Here is a 21,138-nt window from a genome sequence, read left to right as displayed (position 1 = left end):
CCCAACACACAGTGAGACAGGGTGGTCAGACAGAGCCCAGGTGAATTTATTCCTTCTCTCTAAATGCTATTTTCAATGGTCATTTAGGGGTGTCTTGATAGTTTTACATCCCTATCCACATGCAACTTTATTTCTTATAGTCTGTGATTATCTGTATTTATCTACATATTGGCTGATTTATTAGATCACAATCCTCCTTGCATATCAGGCCTTTGGAGCAATATTATATTTAGTCTTGAAAAACTGTTTTTCGAGAGTCTACAGATGGTAATACTGATAAATATTTATTTGACCGAAACATATTTTTACTTCATTGTTTTTCACTGATAGTTTAGCTGCAACTACAATTGCAGATTTGTTGGTTTCTTCCTTTGTGCAACTCGAAGACACAGTTCCATGTCTTCTAGCTTTGTGGCAGTTGATAATATCATCAGGTTCTTACAAATGCATGTCTTATAATTTGCTTTTTTCTCTCTGGCTGCTTTTAACATCAACTCTTGGTCTTTGGTGATCGTCAGATGTATTATATTGGACCTATATATGTATTTTGCTTTCTCATCCTACTTGGGACACAGAATGATTATGTTACCCCTCAATTTTAGAACATTCATTAGTCTTACACCTTCAAATATTATCTTTCTTTTGAAATATTTCTGTCACCTCTACTTATATCTTCTGTAAGGCTGTATTCCTTTATGTCCATACATATAACCTCATTTCATGTTTTCAACTTATATTTCAATGCATTTAGGCACATATTTATCTCAAGAAAAGGACTAAAGCAAGTGTTTTTCACAGACTAATAATATCAACATGTGTCAGAGAGGAAATTAAATTCCTGACCTTTGCTCACTATATGTTCACCAAATATGGTCCATAATATGAATGTCTGAAGGCTGGTTATATAAAATAAAGTAACTAGTATTACAAAGTAAAGTACTCTACAAAATGAAGTATATTTAGAGTAAAATCTTTCTGTTATCAGAGAAATGACAAGTAGTGGTAGAGCTTAGTATATACTATAAATATGATGCAAATTAGTCATGATGACTCATACTTTCATACCTCAGTACTCCAAGCAATATATCCTCTAGATTAACAGGAAAAATTCATTTATATAATAACCATGGTAGAGTGTGATGTTGGCACCATTCAAATTATTGAATAGTAGGAAGGCTTATGATAAAAAATGTTTCAAGCTAACTCTGCTATGTATAATATTGACAAAATACATACTGATAGTTTGATGGTATTTAATTCATAAGATTCATGATTAATGCTATAAAAGGGTCACAAGTTAGAGCCCAAAACTCAGAGAAGTACTCATGGTCACTAATAAATTGCTCTGTGCAGCCTTGGCTAGCCTTGCAGGCGATGATGTCACCAAATGAGGGAAGAATAGCTAAGCAGTCAACAAACTGCCACTGCCTGGCTGAGGTGCTGATCCTCACGTCACTCTTGGCTAAAACTCCTGGAAGGTGAGCACTGTTACTAAATGAAAATGCCCAAGGAGGCAAGTTTTACCAGATGGCAGCTTTCTGAGAGCTAGATTCTATCAGCACTTTAACCCTTAAAACACTTGGGAAAGTTCCACAGAAGAAGCTAAGAGAAGAGGTACTGTACCTATACAATCACACCAGTGGCATGTAATACACACGCCCAAGCTTCCACTTCCAAGGTTGTCTTCTGCTCCATGAGCTTAGCCCACACTTTCATAGTGACAGCGGACCTTCCTACCAAACAGACCAGAGGTGTCTTATGGCAATAAAGCTAATCATGCAAGTGGTAAGAGAATGATCTAAAGAAAGGCGTAGGGGGTGGAAAGAGAGAATGTGATTTTAAGTCTATGTACCAAAAGAATACATATTGAGTAATTCCATGATATAAAAATTTACAACAGGTGACAGTAACTTGTATTGACAGAAAATCAGGTAGTAATTTTTCAGGATTGGAGATGCAGCATAGACTGCAAAGGAGCATAAGAGAACATTTGGGAGAGGGAAACAATCAATGTCCTATTGAGTGGGTGTTCACACAGAAATACACATCTGCCCAAACTCATCGAACTATACACATTTGACGGGTACACTGCATGGTGTGCAAATCATTTATAAGGAACATTGATTTTAAAAGAAAAAATAACCCAGTAGTTTTGTAAGATGTTACCAGTGGCCAAACTGAGAAAAAGTACACAAAACCACTGCACCACTTCTTATAACTGGAAGTGAATCTACAAATACCTCAAAATAAATGGCTTACTTTTTAAAGCACCCAAAAAGTACATGTGCAAGCAACAATGATTATTTGTTGCTAAAAGGAAAATTAATCATTGAAAAAACTATATCTGTTTCTTATTTGTGAGCTATCTAATGATTCATGCAAGTTCAATGCCATGTTTTCTTGAATTCTACTTTGGAATCTTTAACTCTGCTTGAAAGTTAATGAACAGTATCTAGTGTTTTGTATTTGTCTTGCCCTAGATCAATCCAAAAATTAGGTCCAGTAAATTAATCATTCACTGCTTCAGTCATTCTTGGGAAGAAATATAGGAAGTACTCTAAAAGTATTCTCTATTGAGGAAATATGCCATTATTTTTATGATATGTATCAGACATTAAAGTCAAAGCCTTATATTGCCAATATAATACCAAAGTGGGTCATAGTTTCTAGGTGAATATTACAGCAGATATCACTGCTGTAGGGTAGAAACTACCTCCTCAGGGTAGAAATTTTAGGTATAATAAAGTACTAAAATAATTTAGAAAGAAATAAGCATTGTATTAAGTTCATCTCAGGCAGGATCGGCAGGGTCTTTGCTAATAGTTTTCTTTGAGTTGTTGTTAGTTTTTATTTTGATGAGGGGAAAAACAAACACAAGTTAGCACTGAGTGGAGCTCTGGTGATTCCTAGTTGATCTTGCGGTACTCAGAAAAATGAATCATGCATTCCACTAGCTTTGGTTTATGCTTCCCAAGCTGAAAAGACTTTCAAAACCAGGTGCTAACCTGAGTGAAGCAACCCATATATGAGGCTATAGATAGTAATAAATGTGGCAGAAAAATCAAAGCATGTCACACGGTGTTGGAAAATCATGTGATTTTGAAAACCCAGTAAGTTTTTCAAGTGAAAACTCTTACTGGAAAAAAAAAGTATCGAGATTGTATGAACACTCTTCCACCATTGGGCTTCCACTTTGTGACATAAACTTATAAAAAACTAATGAAAGTTTCACATCAAAAATTCATTAGAGTGGCAACTCGCTCTTAAATTCTCCTTTCTATTCCTTTCTTTCCAGTTCATTCATTCCCATTCATTTCCTTCCTCTGAAAACTATTTCTCACAGAAAAGGCAACTGCCAAGGACTGGCATAGTCTCAAGGCTTACATTTTCCTCTGTTTGCCAAATGGCTGTAATTTAATTCACAAAGCACTGTTTATTGAGCAATATTATTAATGGGTAGCATAATACTGTGAATTGAAGACATTCTCTTTGGACTATATCCAGGTCTTTAAAAAGAACACCATTTCCAATAGAAAATGAAAGTCTTATCTTAAAATGTATTATTTTACTAAGCAGAACAACATGAAAAGCACTAGAATAAATATATTTTCAGATGATACTAAGACAACATTTTTCAGACACAGAAGTCACCACATGTATTAAAATACTTTGAACGATAACAAAATGAGAATGTCATGCATATGAATATCATTATAAAATCATTTTTCATTTTTAACACATTTGAAAATATTGTGAGACTAAGACATCATTCAACTTAATAGTCTATTGAATTTTCTCACTCAGCCATATTTGCCAAACTTTGTTAATTGTATTTGTTGGGTTTTTATCCCGGCTAAAGTCATGACTTAACAAAATATGACAAGGAGTAAAATAACACAAGTCTACTTCTTCATTTCTGTTTTCAAAAGATACTTAATGTCCAAATAAGAAGCATTAAAATATATTCTCAACCTAAATCGCAGCTAATTAACTCACTAGTTCATAACCCAGCGGTCACCACCTGAGACCAAGTCTAAAAAGGCCGATTTGACTTCTGAAACCAATCAAGAGCCTTGATTCACTTAATGCCTCTATTTTTAAGGAGAAGCATGAAATCACCGAAGAATCGTAAAATATGCAACACTTCACTGAGAGCAATGAGAGAGAAAAAATAAACAAAGGGGCCAGGATAGCAAGAGGAAGAGAGAGGGGGAAGGGAGAAAAAGGGAAGCAGAGACTGAGGGATCAACAAAACACAGGAGAGGGCGAAACAGCAGTCAGGAGAGGAACAGCTAGTAAGATCACAGGAAAGCGCCAGAGCTAGGGCAGGCTGGCATGCTCTGGATACACTCAGCTCATTCCATTCCCCACAGAGCATTTCTTAATTTGGTGGTTAGCTGGTTTGGGGAGGAAGGGCAAAGTTTATGAAAGAAATCACTGATTGCCAGGTCAGGCAACAAGTGTCCATCTTAAGTGATCATCAGAAGAAACCAGGAAAAGCAGAATAAATGTCATTTTAGGCTGGAGGACAAATCATCCTGGCAAAAAAGTAAACACACTGAGGCCCGGGGATTTAGCTCAGTGGTTTCACCATCCACTGTGCACGCGCAAGGACCCGGGTTCAATCCCCGGTACCACCCCCCAAAAAAAGTAAACACACTGTTATGGCTCAAGAGTCAGTCAATTCAATTAACTTCATTTTTGTAACAATATAGTCACCAATATAATCAAAGTTATTAAAATTGATGTGTTAGAAAGATTTTTTTCTCATGATATAGTCATCAAATTAAATTGTAAGACACTAGACATTTGAAATCCAAAATGATGTAAAAGATTTCTTTACAGTAATTGTTGACTTGTGATCAAGACCAAATGTATAAGGAAAATAAAATGAACATCAGTGTAAGCATTGGTCTGGGAAACAAATTCAATGGGACAGCTAAAGAAGAATACGGAACTTTTGGTTTGCACCCATAAAAATGGAAACCATGAACAAATTGCCGGGGATTTAGCTCAGTGGTTTCGTCGCCTGCTGTGCAAGCTCAAAGACCCGAGTTCAATCCCTGGTACCAAAAAAAACCCCAAAAAATCACATAAACAAATCAATGCCTCTGAGCTGAAACAAGAGTAGTCCCTCTTTATAAATGTACAAGCGGAAGTCTGCATTTTAGACAATGTTCGTGCTATTAAACTACACACATTCATATTATAGTCAAAAGCAAATTGGATCACATTAAGAATCTCAGAGGGCAGAAATGCACTTTGTCAAAAACTTGACAGATGTATTTTTAAAACGAGATGTTCTGTAATTCCAAAACAAACTGCACAAAGAAATGAATGGATTCATCAAACACAAGCGGAAGACACTGTCTAGTAGGTAGAGAAGGTCTCAGGTCCTCCAGGGGACTATGACACAGGGCGACTGTTGAAAAGCCAACACACTTTCATGTACAGGGGGTGACTGAAGGATACAGTGGATGTTTAAATAACAAAAAATTTATGACAATCAAAAATCACATTGCCAAGAATGATGGGATAATTGTGTTTGAAGTGAGGTATTTGGGTATTTTTTGATTAATGCAGAGTGTGCCTGTTGCTACAATCAATTTTTTTTAAATAAACATTTGCCCTATTTTCTCATCACCACATTGATCAGGCACTTACAGAAATTTCTGTCAAATAAAAACATAACATGATATTGTCATCCACCTTCTTTCTTCACTGAATCTGGTGCCATGAGATTTCTGGCTCTTCCCCAAAGTCAAAATGACCATGAAAGAGAAACATTCTGTTATTTTTTTGTTGTTACTGTTTTTGTTTTTGGTACCGGGGATTGAACTCGGGACCTTGCATTTGCGAGACAGGCAGAGGAAACACTGAGCTAAATCCCCGGCCCAAGGGAAACATTTTGAATGGATTCAGGACATGGAAGCAGCCAGACCAGTGCACCTAAAGACACAAAAGAAGACTTCCGGGATTGCTTCAGAATAACGAATTGCAAGAATAATGGATGAGTGTGTTGGAAGCAAGAGAATATTTTGAGGGGATTAATGGCAACGTGACTTGTATTATAATTTTAAAAATGTAAATATCTATCATATTTTTACCATACCTCATATAAGTCCACATTTATATAACAAAACGTATATAACCTAGTCTAACACTTATCATTGGAGAATTGCTCTTTTGAATGAGAGCAACTGTGCAAAGTAGTACACTGTATTTGTGACTCAGATTTTAATAGACATGGTCAAATTATTCTCCAAAAATATTGCGATAATTGGTAGTCCTGACTATGATATATACAATGTTATATTCTTGCAAGGCCTACTGGTAAATGCTATCGGTCTTTAAGCATTCTGCTAATTTAAGAGATTGAAACAATATTTTATTATAATTTGTACTTTCCTGATTAAAACTGAGGCTGGGTAAACTTTCAAGGGTTTACTGAATATTCGCTTTTCTTCCTTTCAAAACAATTTGTTTATGTTTACTCTGTTTTATTGGCTTGTTATATTTTTCTTAATATTTTAAGAGCTCTTTGTATACTGGGGACCTTAACTCTACTTTTAAGTATGATGCAGGTCGGGAATTTAGCTCAGTGGCACCGTGCCTGCCTTGTGAGTGCAAGGTCCCGAGTTCATTCCCCTGCACAAAAAAAGAAAAAAAAAATGATGCAAATATCAGTCCCTCACTTGTCACTGCATGGTAGTTATGTTAGTCCGTACAGTGTCCAACATTTTAGATATTCATATGACAGAATACATTCACTTCCTTCTTCACTCCAGATAGATTTGTCGCTGTTTGTATTTCATTTGTTTAGCTTATCAAGGCCCTTCACTTTGGATGTTAAAATATTCCTCTCAACTTTAATAGATTGACGGTTACTTTTACATTTTAGTGTCGTGTGACACTTTTGTACATGCTAGGTGGTACATTTTCTTAAAATTTCTAATTTTCTTTAAAATTAGTAGGCAATTACCTAAAGCACCTGTCGAGGAGCCCCTACTCCCTGTGTTCACTATTGCTATGAATGTCAGAGCTGCTGTACCCTTTTACATTGCTGTGGTTGATGCTCATGCTGAATGCCTCTATAGACTAGCATCTGTCAGTTTTACAATGTTTTTTCACTTTCCTGCTATTCCTATAGGCACACATAATTTCCACCTAAACTCTGAGATTTCCCTGGACAATTAAAGACAAACTAATGTAAAATAACTCCCAAGTCATTTAACAACAGATTTTCACATTAACTAAAATTATTGATGTTAGCAGTAAATTAATCTTGATTGTCTCAAAACACATAAAGCTTGCCCTGCCTCTAAAAACCCTATGTTATACTTACTTTTAGGCCAATATCTTTTAGAAATAGGAACCAAATAATTTTTTTAATTTAGCATCAGGCTATTCAAACAGTTTAAATATTGTTTCATGAAATATGATCGTGCTGATAAAACCCAGGAAGAGAGAGAAAGGAAAGAAAAGCCTTACAGCTTTGTTTCAGTTATCATTCTTTTCTGATTATTTCTAAAAGCACAATTTTTTACTTCATTGGTAGCACTTATTTTCACCACTGGAACTTTCTGTGAAATAACTGACATTCTGGGTTTATTTTCACGTATACCCAGAAGGGAAACCAAAACTAAGTTCACTGAATTCGTGTTAACTGTATCTATTGACTGATGATTGATTGATTGAGTTTTAGATTTCTGTGCATAAAACAGCACTCACGTGAAGTCCCTCGGTGAAGCTGTCCGGGGAGCAGAGACACCTGTATGGCCGGGTCGCTGTGTCACACCTGCTGGCATGACCGTGGCATTGACACCTGTGAACAGCAACATCACCAGGTCAACCGGATCTGCTTATAACCCTGTGACATTACTCACATGTGACTCCAGCTAGGAAGACAAGTACTTGTGACCGACATGACAGTCGGTTCCTCTATCATCCTGTGCTTGCTCTGAAAAGTACCAAATCACTCCCGAACCACTGGAAGGAGTCACCAATACCCAAACCACACTGTGTTGCAATGGTCATTTTCAACCCCTCTGGAAAGGGGGTGGGGCTTGTGCACCTGTCCCAGCTGTGTGGCAAAGTCGTCAAGGAACCTCACCTGCTGAAGCTACTCCAAGCACAATTTCAATCTTTCGTTATTTCCCCAAAATCAAATGGTGATTACTGGATAGTATTACTTTTTTGCCATCCTATTACTTAACAAACCAAGCATTCATATGGGTATCTAGGTCTGTTTTTAAAGGTGTCCGTCATTCACTAGCATATCATTCTCTACAACTCTTTCTAATTATATCTGTGTGTAGACTTCCATATTAGTTACTGCTTAGTTCTGCACTGAGCTTTGTTCTCAGTTGTCATCACAAATTTACAAACTACTAAGGGCATAGCAGAGCTTTCCTATAAAGAACAGCATGTGTTCCCTAAGGAACTGTGAATTTGGGAAGACCAAGCCTTATATGCATGAAGTGTCTCGTATGCTCACTGCATCCCCAAATCAAGCTCTTTTGCTTTGCCTTCAACAATACATGAAAATCACATTCCATAACAAACCAAGAAAATGTACACAATATATGATAAATCATATCTGAGTTAAGTTTTATGTATCATAACTTTTGTGGAGGGCTGGCTGAAGATGGAAACCAAGACCTTGCATATGCTAGGCAAGTGCTCTACCACTGAGCTCCACCCTTCCACCCTCAGAGAATCCTCTAAACCCAATAGCTTTAGAACATCGATTCTATAGCAAAGCTATATAATATGCAGAAAGACTTATATGCACACCTTCCTAAAAGATCTTAGAGTACAAAATCATTTCAAAATATAAAGCATAGAATATACTTTGCTCTAGAGATTTACCACATTTTAAGTATGACAAAAACTTCATTAAAAACAAAATTCATAGTGAAATCCTCCAATCTCAAGCTTGGTGATCAATTCTACCTGCCAGCAATGGTGATTTCAGCCACCGCGTAATATCTGTGTCTAGGGTTGACAGCGGCATCAGCTGTATGGTACTGCCCTCGGAAATGAAGCCGTATTTGTGTGGCTTTTATGAATTCTTGAAGGGATGGGGTATTATAGAAGTCATTGTATCCAGGACGATGCTTTGGTTCAGGTGTCAGGATGCTGAATGTGACATTACCACGGGAATACGGGGTAAACCTAGAGATGAAAGAAATTTGCTATCAACAAGTCTATTCATATTTTTGGCAAAACAAAAATCACAACTTTAAGGTCTTACTACAATATCAGCAAAAGCTTAGATTCTTTATCCTGAGGATATAAATATATTACATATCATTTGTGGGAAAATAATGCAGGACCGCCACAGAAAGCCATACACACTAACCATTTGTTCAAAAGCCAAAAGAACCTTCTATTAATGGAGAGCACTTGCTAAATAATCTGAAAATACAACTGCAAGACACCAGTGATATTACAAACAAAGAGATACTCTAAATAATTTTAGAAGAACTGTGAACGTACTTTAAAAGTCAATTTAGAGAAGAGATTTATGAGAATCTACCCCAACAACACTGGTGAAGGTGAGAAATCTCCAGCTTAGTAAGGGCTCTAACCTACAGGTGAGGACTAAGTCATCAGTTAATTAACATTAATTGTTCTTAAAATGTTCCTACTTGTCAAGCTGAAGACAGTTGACAGAATCAGGATTTTCCAAATCTCCATTGTTTTCCATTCCAAAAGCACTACAATTTCTAGCAAAATATTGCCAGTCCTCCCAATCCAAGCTGTCCTCCTTCTTCCTTTGAATCTTTATTGCTGTTGGTTGTGGACTAAAGAACTGAATGACTATATAAAACACCTGAAACGGACATGATAATTGTTATAGTTGACGGTTAAGTTTTATACATCAGTATAAATCAAGGCACACAACTGTTAGATTTAAATACAATGGCTCACTTGCTCATAGTTACAATTATCAAATATTTACTGAACATCCAGAAACTTCACAGATCCACAGTAAAACAATACACTTTTCTAATTGAAAAAATAGTCTCTCTTTTCACGGATTTTATAAATCAAACTGCAAATTAATATTAAATCTGCTGTAAAGACATAAACATACAACATTATTCCCATGATTATTACTAAAGCTAAAAAGGTAAAAAGTAAATTACTAACACACTTGTAAAAACAGCATAATAAAATAACTAGCAGAATTAATATAGATTTGATACTGAAATGGTAAATTGGAATAAACATAATAGAAAAAAAAACCAAATATTGAATCTTTGACCATCAACCAAATGCAAAAATATATGTTAACAATGAATTAAAAAACTTAGTTTTTGCTTCTCACAATGCAGTTTTGTGGATGTTTTGCTTTGTTTTGTTTGCCACCATAGGGATCAAACCGAAGGTTTTGTACATGTTAAACAAGTCCTCTACCATTCAGACACAAGGTGGGTATTTCAAAAGAAAGAAGAAAACTGACACACACCTCCAAACAAGGAAGGGGGTCCCAAGAAAATGGAGACAAAAGCTCCTTGGTGAAGTCACGATTTAAACAACACCAGGAGTCTCCAGAAGGTGGAGAGGGAAGATCCTCATGAGAAATACTGGAGGAAGGCTAGCACTGCCAGCACCTTGATTTTGCATTTCTGGTCTTCAGAACTACATGAAAAGTCATTTGCGTTGTTTTAGAACGTGAAGTTTGCAGTAATTCCAAGCAGCCCTGCTGTTCGTACGTACCTGGTACTGTCCGTTCTCCAAATCCACTGAAATTGTCACTCCTCCATCAAGCTGGGCATTGTTGGCAAACACATGTGAGACCCACGAAGTACCGACATCGTTATCATTGACAAAAGAAAGAGGGTGGGCGTTGGGACCCAGCCTTAACACTCTGTCTCTGACCGTGTCCCCTGATCCGTTGGGGACGCAGTACTGCTGTAGCAGAGGGTGGACGCGGGGGTGACTGCCAGGGCACCGGCAGTGTGACTGGACGTGCAGCCGAGGCAGACCTCCGGAGAAGACTTCCAGAACCTCTCTGTAGGGACCAGGAGGGAGGCTTTCAGGGCGGATCACTTAACAGTAAGAGATTTTCAAAGCATCGCCACACAAGAATATCGCTCTTCTCCTGCTTTGATGAGTAGCCATTTATCTTAATAATTTTCTAAACAGAACATAAAATCAAACTTGTTCTTGGCCAAATTAGAGTCTTCATTCTCGTAAAATATGTTTGGAGAACAGTACATTTTTCTGTTAACTTTTCGCATCAAGAAGCATGCACACGCCCTCGTCTGATTATCAAGATAGGTATTTAAATATAATAATTCACTGTGTCTGTTTGTGGTTATACAGAAGAACATCATGTCATTTACTTCATTAGTTAAACTGGCTTACTGAGTGTGAACAACAATATATTGAAAACAATGAGATTTATAAACAGGATTTCCAGTTCATCCATGAGAAAGAAGGAGAAAGCAAACACCACTTTCTCTGCTTCCCTTTCAGGAGAAGGGGATTGAAGCCAAGACCATTTGTCAATGGCTTCCTGTGACTCATCTATAGAGTTTCTGGCATCCTGAAATGTTTTGGTGGCTTTGAATCATGTAGCATTTGCCAAGAGTCAAAGAAGAAAGCCAATTCCAGGCAGATATATTTAATGTTGCCATTAAGGGTGATGTACCCGTTCTAGATCAGGATTAGTCATGCTATTTATAGGTATCTCTTCCACATTGTACCTTTGCAGCCATTCCAAGAGGCCAAAGTCAGCAGCCCAGATCCTTCTAGAAAAACCAGGTTCCCCCTCAGATCCCAGGGGGACAGTGGAGGGGCCTGGCAGCTTTTCCATTCATTAAGCCACATGAAGTGACAACATCTTTAAGTCTCATACATACTTTTCAATTGATACCAGTTTTGGGGTGAGACCTAGTCACTATCCAATATGCAGTCTTTGTCCCCAGCCCCAAGATAAGCTTCCTTCCCAAAGAGCTACTGAAGCATTGTTCTTCAGCATTTCTCAAACAAAGGTGACCTGAAAGATACTAAGGCCGGGTGCAGTGACACTCCTCCCAAGTGTGTTCCTATGTTACAGCCCCCTCTGCTCAGTCATCTCCTGATTACGTCCACTAATAAAGTATGAGGTTACAATTGATAGGAATCTCACAGACCACAGCACTAGCTCAAGAGCCATTTTCCCCAAACCTACAAGAACTAATCCTGTCATTTGGAAATTCACCATACTGATCTAGAACTCCCTTGAAGAAGCTGAACATTCTACTTTCTGGCCTTAAATAGAAGTAAATGAATCAACTCATCCATGCAACAGTATAGGATGTTATCAGATGATAAGTTGAGAAAGATTTTCAAGGGTTTTCTTCATCAGAATTTCACCTGACCTTCTCTGAGCAGACGGGAAAGTTGTGTGCTTTAAGAAGTCCTAAAAAGATCATCACCTATTCTCAAGATGAGCAAAGTTTTCATGAAAGCTGGCCCAAGTCTATAAGGTCATTTGTTGACTGGAAATAGGAAAAAATATAACAATACATCAAACATTCATTCTTTTTGTTTCCAAGTCTAACAGGCCAGTCACTTGAGACTTTCTCACATATCACAATAATCATTTTCATTGTGTTACATTCTCTGGTAATTATAAATTCAATAGGCAATTTTAAAGGCACATACAAAGGCAGATGCTTCAGTATTAGAAACTACTTCATATACGATGTTTAACAAATGTATTCCAAATTTTATAAAAGGTTCACAAATCAAGTTTTTTTAGAGAAAACATGTTATAAAGAATTTGATCAACCTCATATTATAAGGAGTTACCAATAGGATAGTGCTGGTGAGGAACTACCACACCATAAGCCAAAGCTAACACTTTAAACATTAATTAGGTGATATTTGCCAAATGCTGTAAAGGTGAAAAATGCAATGATCATCAATGTAAATAATTGTTATTTAAGTGAATTCAGCATTTATCCTTGCACTTTTTGAAGTTCTCAATGCCACACCTATTTACCTGTTTGTAAGTGCCACTTGGTATAATCGAAAATCTTGCATTCTTCCAACAAACTGTTCTAAACCTGCAAAATATACATATGCAAAATAAGAGATGCCTCGGTCTTCCAAGCAATGGCTGAAAAATATTCAAGTGATGTTCCTTTAAAACTACAAAGCTTTAAGCCATGTTTATGTCATTGCCCTTTCAAACTCTTAAAGATCAATATCCATGTTCTAAATTCACATGAGTAATGAAAATAATCATATTTACGTCAATAGACAGTGCAAGGCTGAAGTCAAAGGGAATACTTTGACCAGCTTATCTACTGACCTAATCCATGGCTTTTCTTCTCAAATCAAATTTCACTCTAGGTTATAAACCTATCTCTCATTTCATAGGCCCTTAATTTGATTGTCATCTGCTTCCGATGGCAATTTCCAGATCATTTGCGCTGACAAACTGAACATACCCCACCCTTACATCCCACCTATTCTAGCTCAAAACTCCAAAATACCTGTTTGGATCCTTTACAAAGTCAGGTTAGTATATTGACTAGAAAACCTCTAAAAACTGAAGAGAAATCAAAGTCTACTTGTGAGCTCTGAGTTACAGATTTCAACAGCATTCTAATTCAATTCTGAAACTTCATCACCTTTTGAGAGTTCTTCTAAGACAATTAGGTTCAAAGTGAAATCTATGTTGAATTAGATGACCTTTCAAGACACAGGTAGATATTAACTTTAATCAACATGGGATTATTTTATTAATTTGTTTATGAAATATTTATCTCATACTAGCTAAGACAGATAAGCCCAAGAGAATGGAAACAGAAAATTACCATCTCTAATTTTTTGATGTTTTTAATAACGAGAAAAACTTGGCAAAAAGTAAAATTCTAGTGAGAATTTTGATAAAATGGAACACAAAAGGCGATGGGTCTTAATGTAGAATGCTAATTCAGTAATTAAGCATTTTTAAATGACATTTACAGTAATGGCTAATTCACCAAATGATCATTTCCCCAAATATGTTTTTTCCAAACTATTCCATGTTCACAGTATCTTGATAACAGTTTTAAAAGAATGTTTATCATTGTTGCTGCCTCTTCATAATGACTTTGAGGAAACTGGGCAAAAGATTAGACTAATCAATAAAAGATGGCAAGTAGAACTACCACACAGAACATCTCAGATGTTAATACGAGAAGCAGGAGGGGTCAAAAAGAGCAAAGAAGGGCCGAGACTCACAGGCATAAAGAATACGTGTCTGCCTGAGTGGGGCATTGCACATGGAACTCACGTGTTGATTCATAGTTAAAGTCAGATTGAAGAAAATAACCATGAATATGTTGCACATGAATATTTCTTCATGCATGTAATTGTTTTCAACTGATACAGTCTAAGAAATAATTTATGTATGGGCACTTCCTCTGCCTCCTGGGCCCCATCTTCCGCACACCCTGCAAGCCAAGGCCACCAGGAAGATGGCATCCTCCACAGCCTTCTGCTCAGACTTCCTGTAGCCAGAGGCTCCCCATTCTAGCTGTCCCAAAGCAGATACCCAGAACAAGTGCAAATAACTGATCCTTCGAGTCACATTATGAGGTCAAAACAAACAAAAAAATCTATTAAAAGTCTATAAAAATTGTTTAGATGGTTTCCAACATAAATTATTTCAAAATTTATAATTAGCTAAAAGGAGTAAGAGAAACCTGGTAAACTATTTGCGCCATGAATTAGCCATGGAAGCACCTTGGTGTGTGGCACATTCACCTGGATCCAGGATCTAAAGCCAAGCAAAGCACAGGGTGGGGTGCGAGGAAGGGAAGACTGTTCTTAGAGACAGAGGGAGAGATGGGAAGAAGGTAGGTAAATAGAGCCAAATCTGAGCTTCTGTGGTTTCATTTGGTGATGAGTAGGGAAGACAAACTAAGAAAATCACTCTTCACAGTATGAATTTGCCTTGTAAGGTAAATGCTATCTGTCAGGAAGGAAAGAAGCTGCATTGGCCTCCTATTGATGCTTCATCTCCATTGCATCCCCAGTCCTCGTCCTCCCAGCATCCTTCACACTGCAGCTCTGCAGGCTACGCTTTTAACACCCCATATCTGCCATGCTTTCTCAGCCCTACGGTTTTCTGCTTGATTTTGCCTCTGCTTCAAATGTTCTGCCCGATCCCAGCCCTCCAACTCTCAGCTTTCAAGTATGTCCTGTGGGGAACTGTCTGAAGCTCACCATGGCCCCACATCCTCTTGCAGCACTGCTTTGCACCTTGCTCTTTTTTCAAGTATCTACTTACTTCTCTATCTTACTTAATGAAGAATGAAAGTGTATTAAATAAGCTTCTCTGGCAAGACACAGAAAGTAGTAATTGGTCTTATTCAGTCCATAACCAAGGTCTTGGCACGTGATAAACTGTTCAATAGATATTTCATGATGAGGGAACGAGGGAGAGGGAAACAGGAAGGCAGAGAGGTAATTGCAAAGTGGACTCAAAAAGACAGATAAAGAGCTATAATGGCTTCTATAGAGAACTTGCGAAGGGTTGATCAGGGGAAAATATAGAGCTCCTCAAGAGGTACTTTCAGGGCCATCGGGAATAAGCAATGGCAAAATTGCATTGGCCTAAGTCTGTAAGTTAGGTGACTTCCCCAAACATGCTGAGAACCCAAAAGAAATGTCAGTTGATGGGAGGTTTCCAGGGCTGAGAATTTTCATACAGAGTGCATCAAAACAAGAGGAATATAAAAGTAGTGTTTCAGAAGAAGAGAACAGCTGTACCAGCTAAGTTTGAACTAACTTAAGTGGCCAGGAAGGTGAAACCAGATGACAAGGGATAAACCAGGAAAGAAAGGAGATGAGGAACTGGTTATCTCAGGGAAGTCAAAGAAGAGTGTCCTGGAACTGAGGAATCAAGATGTGTGAAACTAGTCCAGCAGTCACTTCATTATAGGTAAGGGGGAACACACAAGAGACAGTCACATTGCGCCTTTTCACAGCATTGATAAACGAAACAGAAAGAAGTTCCCACCACACTCGAAGCATGTTTATCCATGAAGAAATTCATCCTTCTGGGCTGAATTGTGAAATCTCAATTCTCAGTTTTGCATCCACAACATCTACAATGTCCCCAGAACAGCTGCGCTCAGACGTAGAGCTGTTGGGAGGTGATCGGACCACAGGGGGCGCTGTATTCGTCGGTGCACTCATCCGCCATGAGCTCAGCAGCTGAGTATGCTGTTCAAAGGCAGGCCTGGCTAGAGGAGGGTCCGTGGGGTGAGGTCTGGAAGGCGCGACCAACTCCCCGGGCTCCTCCCTTCTGTCTGCATCCAGGTCCCCAGCCAACAGAGAAGGGACTAAGACACCAATACTTGTGAATATGACTCGATTCGCAAACAAGTGCTAGGTGATGTAATGAAACAAGGATGAGATCACTGAGGAAGGCCCAAATCCAGTATGACTGTGTCCTGTACATGTGAGAGGAAATCGCCACTTACAAACACCCACAGGGAGAAATCTGAGATAAGAGAAATTGAAATGATCCAGCTACAAGGCAGAAAACACCACAAAGCTAATGAGAGTCAAGGGAGGATTCTCGTCCATAGTTTTCAAACTAAGTCTGGCCCAGAAGCCACCTTAATGTCAGCCTTCTAGCCTCTAGAACTATGAGACAGTAAATTTCCATTATCTTATGCCACCTACTTTGACATTGCCACCAAAAGAAACTGTACAATCATTTCCTGTTGTTGTTACCATAAAACTTATCAAAGAGAAAAGATAAATTTTTATAACATGTATTCCATGTTATCCAACTTATTTTCTCAGTATTAAATATTGTTGAAAATGTTTTATAGGAACTCTCTAGGGAAATTTTTTATCTCAAGGAACCAGATTATAACAAATAGAAGATAATCACTCATGATTTTGGAAGGCCTACTATCACTGCGAGAGAGCAAAGATGATGAACACTGTGATTCTGTCAAGGCCTAACCATGGGTTTAAATGTCAGGGTGACTTCATTCTTTTATGTGTTTATGCATTCACAAATATTTATTGGGAGTCTATTATGTGCCAGACACTTTCATGGCTGCCAAAGATACATCAGTTAACAAAAGAATATCCTTGCTTTTATGAAGCTTAAACTGAAGCAGAGAGATAATCATAGTAAATAAGAAACTTATATAATGCATTCAAATATAATAAATGCTATCAAAATTGTAAGTGAAAAAATTAGCATAGGTGTGAGAGAGTGGGTGGATTTTATCTACCTATCAAAAGAGCACTCACAGACAGGAGGTGACTCCCATAGTGTCCAGGGACAACGTGTTCCGGGTGCACCAGTGAACACACAGACCCTCCAAAGCTTGGCCTGTTAGAGAAGCACAAGCAGCCAGCTTCCTGGTGCAGAATTAGAGAGGGTGGCCCCTGGAAGAGCAGGTCAGACAAGTGCCTGACGTGTGGGGATGGAACTACAAATTGTTATAGGGCCATTGATAGGATTTTGGTTTTTATTGTGAGTAAAATGAGAAGCCACTAGTGGGTTACGGGTAGAGGAGCAACATGATCACAGGTTGTCTTGAAAGTGTTGTAAGAAGATTGCAAAAGAATGAGGGCAGAAAAAGAGAGGCGCATTAGAAGGCTATGGCAGTCCTCCAAGTGAGAAATGATGGTAGTCAGAGCAAGGTGTTAGAAGTGGAGGTGTAGCTTTCAATGCAGATAATTTAGAATCCACTTCCTATATTTTAATAATAGCTGAAGGGAAGTTCTGCTGCAGTGGGATAATGAAATCTATTTTATCACCTATAAAATAAAAGGGCTGGGTTTTATAACCTTTAAAAACCATTTTAGTTTTAAATTCAGGAGTCTGTGATTGGATGATCATTACTGCTGCTACAGAATTCATATTTGAAGGAATTTCTTTTTTAACAATTAGAGGAAGTTTTCCAAAGGCCTAGCGCTAATGTGAATCATCCATCCCAAACAAGAAAATTATGATTTGGGGGGATGAGGAGAGTGCTATAAAGTATTTCAAGGGCACAGTTATAGGGATATGATTTACTGATTCTTTTGCTATTTGCCAATTTTTAAAACAGCACTCATTGGAATGAACATTCTATAAAGAGATTTCTCTTTGAAAAAATATTTATATGGCAAAGATAAGACTCAATTATATCAATTGATCCAGGAAATAGACATGACTCATACCAGAAAGACCTCATAGTTGTCACTCAGAAAAAGGACGGGTAATGACAGAAAAGAAACAGTCCTACATTACAAGAAGGCAGCACATGAAGGTTAATTAAACAAGAAAATTGTGAGTAAATGATCTTTGTAACAAGTTTACAGTAAGGCTAAATAAAAAAGTGCCACATCAAGTGGAAAGGAAGAAATGATTTGCTTGAATTCTCAGGTGGCATGATTATCTACTTTAAAAGGTACAGCAAATTTATACAAAAGCTACTAGAACTAATAAATTTAGCATACAAGTTCAATATGTAAAATTCAATTCAATATCTATCCATGAATGTCAAACCAATGGGAATTTAAAATGTTAAGTAGAACTTATATTAGCAACCAAACATGACATATTGTTTATAAATCTTATGAAGCATGATAGTGTTTGTAGGTAAAACAAACCTATTTATTTTGATGAAATAAATAAAGACATATGATTAGGACTTGCAGAGTAAAGACTGAAAATTTTCTCTGTCATAAAAGCAATTCTTAGAGTAGTAAAGTGTCAAATTAATATTTTCAGAACTCCAGTAATTAAAGACTTAAAACAACCTGGGGAGTGTTTATTTTTAAATGGTCAAACATTGGTGAAAATGATAGGTCTGTAACATTTAAACTTTCCCTATCCTCCACCTCCTCTCTAAAGCTCAACAGTCATCTCAGAAAAAGTCAAAATCATGGTGATAACCAGCAGCTTTGAAGCCACCAGAAGGATCAGTCTCAGACTAAAATGCTCGCAGAGTTCCACCCTCAAACAAGCACCGTTATATAATCAACCAAAAGAACCAACTGCTGAAGCTTGAACTGACTCAGAGTTCCCCATGTGGGAACTGTCTTTTCCTAGGGACGTTGCTTGACAATAATTAGCAGCAACTGTTTAACTTTGAGGTTGCCTAAGGTGGTACTACCAATTAGGGAAAACAACCCATAAACCAGAAACCTTAAAACAAGAAGCTGGGGAATAAGAAGTCCATGGGGAACTTTGCAGAGCTCTTTAATATACCTGGAAATCTAGAAAGTTACATACATGCAAAGAGCTCAGGTATATGCATATTCTCCAAAAAGACCTGAGAAGGACCCATAGTGTTTATAATAACATCAAAATCTTGGGACGTCTAGAAATACAGCAAAATGTATGAGTATCTTTTATGCAGGAATTCACTAAAATACATAAAAGAAGACCTAAATAGAATGTTATACCATCACTAGGGATAAGAAAAATCAATGATATAAATTCTTCTTAAACAGTTATATAGTTGAAATTCAAGTTTCATTTTTAAAAAAAATTTTATTAGTACATGTTTGTAATACATAATAATTATATTCATTGTGGGGAGTCAGTATATGTGAATAAAACATCTTAATTCTTTTTTTATTCTCTTCCTCTCTTCAAATTAAATTCTAATTTAAAAAAACACAAGTAGGCATTTCCCTGAAGGTTGTTTCTAAAATTTACCTGGAGAAGATAGACCTAAGAATAGTCATGTGGAAAAAGACTAGTAAAATACAACTCACATCGCAAGATATTAAAACTCACCCAAATGCTATCACTTCGCAAGACCTCTGAAACAAAATGTTAATCACACCATCATAAAAATGACTTGAGATATGGGTAAGGTGGCTTTAAAAATCACTTAGAAAATTGTGGATATTCAATAAAAACCAGTGGGACAGAGATGTCCCAATAAAGATCAGTTAAGAATAAATCTCTACCTCACACATTTTACAAAAAATAATTTCAAGAAAAAAATAGTACATCATATTTACCAGGATAAGAAATCATTTCTTAAATGAGATATAAAATATGTGATCCAAAAAAGTGGTTGATATATTACTAATGTTAAAAATCACAACTCCTATGCCACAGAACAAAAGCATAAAAAAGTCAACAAGTAAAGCCACTCATGGGCATATTTTTGTGATCAACATAACTGGTTAAAACATTTAAATTTCGGATAATAAAAGTAACTCCTACAAATAAAGGTAGGGCAGTGGAAAATTTAACAGGGCATAGACTGAAGCAGTTTACTCAGGGCAGAAAATATGAAAGTCAAACAATCTCAAAATCTTACTTGTAATTAATGAAAATAAAACAAAGAGTATTTTATACTCATGATTTTGGCAAAAATTAATGTCTGAAAACCAAAGAAGTTAATGAGGACACTGTAAATGGGCCTCTATCTGTTGCTGGTGGAAACAGAAATTGGTTCAATCACTTAGCGAAGAAGCTGGCAGTGCAGCACACTGCAGGGTCTGTCATGCTGCCTTTGCTGCAGAAACACTCACAGACACATACAAGGAGACACTTGTGAAACACAAATTGCAGAATTTTACAAATTACAAACTCAGAAGACCTAAACTCTTAACATGGAAACAAATAATTTATATTTTTTCATAAAATGGAATATTAACAGACCAGTTAAAATGAATCAACTATACCTTAAAATAAAAAATTCTCAAAAATTATTTTTATGAAAAAGGAAAGTTGAAAATCCATTAGATTATACATACAAATATAATCTCCAAACAAGTAGTATTTGGAGATACATATTAGTTCAAAACATTTGAAATGGCTAATATACAAAGGGGAAATTTCATATGACTCAACCTAAAAATAGAAGTATAAAAAATATACAAGAATAACTAATAGAAATGCAAAATAGATGAGAAGGATCTTTACAAATCTTTAGAAATCATTTAAGTACTTTTTGAAATTTCAAAGCCATAAATGTCCATTACCGGGAAGAATCACTGATTTGAGAGAAGAAAAAGTATTACCATAAATGTTAAACTAAAAACATGAAAACAGCAACAAGTTAAAGTTAGTTTTTTCCTTATCAAACAGAAGAAATTTTATTAACAGTACCAGTATTTGACATAGATATCTTTAAATAGATTATAAAGAACAAAAGATGTAGT

General features: G+C 36.9%; 1 protein-coding gene across 1 annotated transcript in view; it reads right to left on the bottom strand.

The window, feature by feature from the left end:
* Positions 1-21,138, bottom strand: part of Ush2a (usherin) — a 692,185-nt gene that overhangs the window by 599,169 nt on the left and 71,878 nt on the right. Inside the window, exons 4-8 of the mRNA XM_013066500.3 lie at positions 13,004-13,067; positions 10,729-11,023; positions 9,654-9,838; positions 8,956-9,177; positions 7,732-7,825 (exon numbers count right to left, since the gene is read on the bottom strand). Coding sequence (XP_012921954.2) covers positions 7,732-7,825; positions 8,956-9,177; positions 9,654-9,838; positions 10,729-11,023; positions 13,004-13,067 — 860 coding nt within the window. The remainder of the gene's footprint in view (positions 1-7,731; positions 7,826-8,955; positions 9,178-9,653; positions 9,839-10,728; positions 11,024-13,003; positions 13,068-21,138) is intronic.

The sequence above is a fragment of the Heterocephalus glaber genome, unplaced genomic scaffold, assembly GCF_053883595.1.
Source record: "Heterocephalus glaber isolate CG9 unplaced genomic scaffold, H.glaber_assembly_v1.0 deba00001067, whole genome shotgun sequence".
In the NCBI taxonomy this organism is placed as follows: Eukaryota; Metazoa; Chordata; class Mammalia; order Rodentia; family Bathyergidae; genus Heterocephalus; species Heterocephalus glaber.
Note: the sequence above shows the minus strand (reverse complement) of the source record. Positions and strands in the feature narration are given on the sequence as shown.